Source organism: Monopterus albus, unplaced genomic scaffold (genome assembly GCF_001952655.1).
Source record: "Monopterus albus unplaced genomic scaffold, M_albus_1.0 scaffold60.1, whole genome shotgun sequence".
Taxonomy (NCBI): Eukaryota; Metazoa; Chordata; class Actinopteri; order Synbranchiformes; family Synbranchidae; genus Monopterus; species Monopterus albus.
The window spans coordinates 2,522,336-2,528,484 of record NW_018127940.1 but is presented as its reverse complement, the minus strand read 5'-3'; the positions used below and the strand labels follow the sequence as shown (position 1 = coordinate 2,528,484).

Sequence of the window (6,149 nt, the reverse complement as noted above, 5' to 3'; positions counted from 1 at the left end):
CCTTATGTTCAAGAACGTTCTTCACGATGACAGCATTTGCGACTATGACACCTACGTAAAGTCACTCATGTATGATCTTCGTTCTGCCATGGTCCTGGCCCAGGATAACAGCGCGGATGAGCAGAGACATCAATCGGAGCAGTATGATAAGAAAGTCAAAGGATTACCTCTGTTGGTAGGAGACCAGGTGCTGGTGGCAAACAAGGGAGCCAGAGGCAAACGCAAACTGTCAGACAAATGGGAGCCTGTTGTTTACAATGTGGTCACTTGCAAGCCTGACCTTCACATCTACAGGATCAGAGATCTGGCTGGGAATGAGCGCACAGTCCACCGCAACCTTCTCCTTCAAGTCAACTTCTTGCCCTTGGACGTGTCACTGGATGTCTTGGAGAATCAACCCACAGCTAGTGTTGTCACTGACCCTGAGAAGCCAGATACATCTATGGTAGATGGAGGGTCCACTTTGGCTATGACTTACCATCATGAGACTCCTCCGAGCATCAGTGAGGTTGATGATGACCGTACTGCATCCTGGGTCAGGCATCATTCACCTGCTGAAAGAGAAGGTCTGCCTCCCCCTGATGAGTCTTCTCCTGCCTTCGTTGGGTGGGCTGGTGCTGGTGCTCCTTTGATTCCCTCTTATGAGTTACGAAGTCACCCAGGTGTCTCTAATGACCCACAAGACACTGACCTGGGCCACAGACTTACTACACGTTTTGGCAGACTCATTAGGCCAGTCTGTCGGTTGATTGAGTCTATGACTCAGATTGAGTCTGTTTTTGGTGATGAGAAATTTCAGTCTCCAGTTATTGTTATCTGATTTCTCATTGTTTCTTTGTTCCTCTTGTAACACAGAAGTTGTCACAGATTGTGATGTTTTTTCCTTTTAGTGAGTACTTGCTGTTGCTCATTTGGACAGTGTGTCCATGTTTTTGTGCATATTGTAAATGGTCATTTCGTGTGGTGTAAAAGGCACCATGATTTGTTTAGCTGGTTTCCATGGCCTCTCAGTCTTTGAGCAGATGGCTCCTCATTCCAGCCTTGTCCACGTTTGTGGTCATATATTCCTTTTTGACCAGTATATGTCATTTGCAGGTGCTTTGCTGTATGGTTTTGTAATTTTGTGTAATTCTAGGGGGGTGAATGTAACCGGGTCACCATTTTATAACATATAATTACACAAAGTTGCTTATTAGGTTTAATCACTGTTTATCCATACCTGACATCCAGAGCCCAAGTGTTCCCTATATGTTGTGTATTGGGTTGCGACCTCCAGCTCCGCCTTGTTTCTTCTTCGTTTGTCCCACCATCTGTCATATAAATACAATGTTGTGTCATACCCTCTTCCCTTTTGATATGTTCCACTGGGAAGAGGTCAGTTTATTATCTGTTGTAATCCTTTTATTTCTTGTGCCCACATCCTTATTTTTACTTCTTCTGCATAACCGATGACTGTTGATACTCATACATGTACTGTTATTACGCTGTTATGACATTTGCCGGTGCTAATTACTTAGCATTATTCCGACAGCGATGTATGCTAACACACTAACATGATGTTTTTTTTTTTTATATAGATTGGGCTTGAGGTCCCGCAGCATATGCTAGGTGCTGATTATTATTTCATGTTGTCAGATTAAACAGAGCGCGCCTCCAAATGCAGTCCTGGTGTTTCGTTGGTCCTTCGGCCACCACACACGCCCCAGCAACAACACAACGCAGAAGTCCACCAGTCACATTTGCACCAGCCCCATGTGAAAGTGACATCTGTCTGAATTTGTAGACCACATCTCATGAACGTAGCAGCACCATTTAAATGTCTTCATAACACAAAATATAAGTGAGGAGTATATAGGGTTACAGTCAGACGTGCCACATAAGAAATGTGGTCTTCAACATGTGTCCATATTTATTTTATATTTTATTGTGTCAGCTTGAAACCATACAACCATGTAGTGTAGTCGAACAGGAATGTGCATGGCGAATCAAATCCCAATCTATGAAGCAATAAGTGACACGTCTTGACTGCATTTCAATTTCTTGACCACTAGATGTCCTACTTGAGCACTGTGTCATTGAGGCCTCGAGTAATGAACCATTTGTGTGAACACTGTGTCGAAGCTTCAACAAGGCCTCATCGGCCATCACTATCTGTGGACATGTTCCCACATACTCCTCACTGTGAATTGGTGCTACTTTTTGAGAGGTAGCAAATATTTTTGTTCAAAAGTGAACATGAACCCTTTACCAGAACCTCTGGTTGCTTTACAAAGCTAATGGGGAGTGAGGATTGATCTATTGTTTGCTAGATGAGAATGGAAAGTTTCATTAAGTACCTACAACAAATCCTCCTGTGGTTCACCCTCACAGGTGTTTTCACGTAGTTTCTTGATTAGATCTCTATTCATGGCCCTGCTGTAGGGATGCAACAAATTATATTATTAATTATTTACCTATTTTTTTGAGAAAATCTTTGGTCTGTGGCACATTTGTCCACTGTAAACTTCACAGATGTAACATTTACTACAGGGCTGTCACATCAGATTAGGTTAGATGTTCATATGGGGGCGTTCAACTTGCCCTTCTCTGTTCTGTAGTAGCTGTATTTGTGCAGTAGGTGGTGCCATTACAACATCCATGGCTTCCTCCTTTTAGTAGACAATGGCTTCTAACAGTTGCGTTTGCTCAATGTGTGGGCTCACTGCAGACATTCCAGTTCACTACAGGTCATTATATAATGTGTGTGCAGTGCTGGTGGCCAAGTTTTGTTACTGTGAGGTTACTACTGCTTAAGCCGTACATTGCCTCAAGGTGACCTTGGCTTGAAGATAATTCATTTTTTATCTGAGTGTTGTAATGGGATGATGATGTTCATGCACAAAATTGTCCATGCCAGGGTTAGCAGGTAAACAGGGAACTTTTGACCCCAACAACACTGCTCATGTGAATGAGTGTCATATTTTATTTCTTTCTGCTTCTGTTCAAAATCAGACTTTTGAAGAAATCATCTTACATTTCTGTGGTTTATTGACCAAAGGCAAGTTGTTGAGAAAACAAAGTAGTGTGTTATATATAATAATCACACCAGTGTCACAAAGTTACATACAAACACCCACTAATTTTTCTCATTAAGAAGCTTTTTTGCCTATTCTTGAAGCTTGATGTCAATACCTGAATCATTTTAATGTATTCTACTGGTACAATGCACTGTATCTGCCAAAACTTGTTATTTTAAACACATTTTGCAATGATGCCAGTGTAGACTAGTTTTAAAATTAACTGAAGCTTGTAAAACAAAGTTAAGTTCCACTTGAATCTCACAGTGCCTGTACTTGCTTGGAGGATGACATGTGGGTTAAAGGGTCAGGAGTGGCCTCATTGTTGTAGGACATCATGGGGTGGTATGAGCTCATCATTCTTTCCGAACTCCTGCTTATCTTCCGATTAAAGAGTAGAGATTGTCTAGATCTGGGCGGTGATTTGAAAGATTGGGCGATTATGGATTCCTTATATGATGGGCTAAGAAACAGAGAGGGCGGCAAAGAGCAGTTAAGCGAACAACCAATGGGATATTCTGACCTGGCATCAGTTTCGCCATCGACCAATTGTTTAAAAAAAAAAACATCTGCAGAGGGTTTTATAAAAGAGGGATCAACGCACTGATTTATTAACGCTGATTTATTTCGACTACATCACATTGCGCCAGGATTCCCAATATTTGGAGAGCGCACGGCGAATAGGCTCAACCAGGGTACGTTTTCATTTAAAATCTAAATAACCTGAACTGGCATTTTTAGAGAGATATGACGATTCTAAGTGCTAGCGATAAATGTCACTGCTTTTATAAACATGAGCACCTCGTAACGGTGTATTACGAGTCTTTACTGGCATATGCCACCACTGGCTACTACACAAGAAAAAGTCACGTCGTCCCATCTCACCTAATCTATGTCAGTAGTAGGTTACAAATATTTCAATTTGCAATTAAGCATAGACTCTATAGACTTGTAGCCTAAACCTGGGGTTACTGGGGTCCCCAGGCGGTTGTCCTGACCCTGGTAGACTTAATTCACCACAGAGCATCTCCATATGACACTAAAGACAAGCAGTGGTATATTGTCTTATAAAACACTGTGCGCATAAATTTCACTCTGTATAATTATTACAAGGATATGACAGTAAGAACTGGTGCCAGTGGGAAGTGATAAACCTACTATCATAAAGTGTAAAGTGTAGCGGCTACTTTCGATGTTGGCGCAGCAGCTGGAGCATTGAACCGTGAACTGCTGCCTGTGCACAGCCAGCCGCTGTACGCCCCTCTCTCTTTTTCTGCATCCCATTGAGCGCACTGAACTGAGCAGCAGCATCTCTCACCTTACCTGTTGCACAATGTTACAGAAATCCCTTCAGCAAAATGACCGCAATGGAAAACGGGAGCTATCACGGCGCCAAGCACCGGAACGGAGATGCCATAACAGAAACCCCGTCGGTAGACGATGTTTTTGACGACACTTATAAAGAGAAAGACGGTCCGAAACCGCCGATGATCCTGGTGTGGAGAAATATAATACTGATGACACTCCTGCATATGGGTGCCCTCTATGGATTGACTCTTATTCCCTCAGCATCGGCTTTAACTCTTGCATGGAGTAAGTATGTAGTAAAGAACATTTTATTGTTCGTTTCCTCCCTGCAGGCCACAGTTTGAGAGAAGAATGTCCTGATGTTGTGTGATCACTGCTAACTGGAGCATATCATTTTCATGATGCCATAAGCCTCCAGATCTATTTGTCCCCTCTCTAAAGGCTCTGAGCTGTGGCTGAATGTAGGCTGTTTGCGATTGTTGGAATGTGTGCATATCCTAATCAAAATGATCTGAAATTCAGTTGTGCTAACCAAACTTTTTGTTGAATAATGTGAATTTGTGCCCTATATTTGTAGACTATATAGGCTTGGCTCAAATTCTTGAGCAGTCTCAACTTTGTTTCCATTCTGGCACTGCATAATTTTTCCCTCTCTTTGCTATGCTGAACTGCATATTGATTCACCGGGGAAGACAAAGCACAATCACTGTTCCCATAGGCATCCCATTGTGAGTCTCATGACACCACAACAGAATGGTCTTTGCCAGTAAGAAGTCCCCAGTTCTCAAATCCTGGGTAGTCTTGTCTGGACTTCACATAGAAACACATTCAGCAGTTTTAGAATAACAAAAGTGTGAGGGCGGACCTGCATGCTCCCACCATCCCATCTGCCAACATAGATGGCTTTTCTCAGAACAAAGATTCCTGAGTGTAATGGAAAGAGCATCGTGACTCTCAGTGACTATGCTCACACAGGTGTAAAATTAATCTCAGTGTAGTGGTGCCAGTTTATCCTAAGATATCTGTGCTTTCCACCTTTTCTTCCAGCTGCAGTGTGCTACCTCTTCAGTGCTCTCAGTGTGACTGCTGGTGCTCACAGGTTATGGTGCCACAGATCATATAAGGCTTCACTTCCCCTGCGAATCTTCCTCGCTCTCTGCAACTCAATGGCTTTTCAGGTAAAACATAAAAAAATCCTAAAACAATTTTCAGATTTCAGTAAAATGAATGTAATTTGTGTTACATTTTTTGTATTGTTACCACATGATCCTAGACCTTACTGTGATTGTATGAAGCTTCCATACATATTGACTGGTGCCTCGTGTAATTCTCTCTATCTGTGCATGTCTCTGTGTGTGCAGAATGACATATATGAGTGGTCGAGGGACCACCGTGCCCACCACAAGTACTCTGAGACAGATGCAGACCCCCACAATGCCAAGCGGGGGTTCTTCTTCTCCCACATTGGTTGGCTGCTGGTTCGCAAACATCCTGATGTCATTGAGAAGGGCCAGAAACTGGATGTGTCTGACCTGAAGGCTGATAAAGTGGTTATGTTCCAGAGACGGTGAGTAGACATTACTCAGAGATATGGATTAGTCAGTGTGACATGTGAAGATAAATGTCACACTGCCTCTTGTGTTAGCACTATCAGAATCAGAATCTGCTTTAATTGCTAAGTATGTTGAGCATAGAAGAAATTTGTCTCCGGCACAGAGGCTCTCAGTGTGTTTTAGGCAACAGACAATAGACAACAGACAATTCCTCTGTAAAACTGTATCAGCA

General features: G+C 42.6%; 2 protein-coding genes across 2 annotated transcripts in view; both read left to right on the top strand.

Annotated features, from left to right (window-relative positions):
- The window catches only part of trmt2b (tRNA methyltransferase 2 homolog B), a 28,841-nt gene extending 25,090 nt beyond the window's left edge, over positions 1–3,751 (top strand). Inside the window, exon 3 of the mRNA XM_020603170.1 lies at positions 2,152–3,751. Coding sequence (XP_020458826.1) covers positions 2,152–2,210 — 59 coding nt within the window. The 3' untranslated portion in view covers positions 2,211–3,751. The remainder of the gene's footprint in view (positions 1–2,151) is intronic.
- The window catches only part of scdb (stearoyl-CoA desaturase b), a 16,886-nt gene extending 10,745 nt beyond the window's left edge, over positions 1–6,141 (top strand). The window contains exons 5-7 of the mRNA XM_020603167.1: positions 4,399–4,649; positions 5,412–5,542; positions 5,726–6,141. Coding sequence (XP_020458823.1) covers positions 4,399–4,649; positions 5,412–5,542; positions 5,726–5,935 — 592 coding nt within the window. The 3' untranslated portion in view covers positions 5,936–6,141. The remainder of the gene's footprint in view (positions 1–4,398; positions 4,650–5,411; positions 5,543–5,725) is intronic.
- The last annotated feature ends 8 nt before the right edge of the window (positions 6,142–6,149 follow it).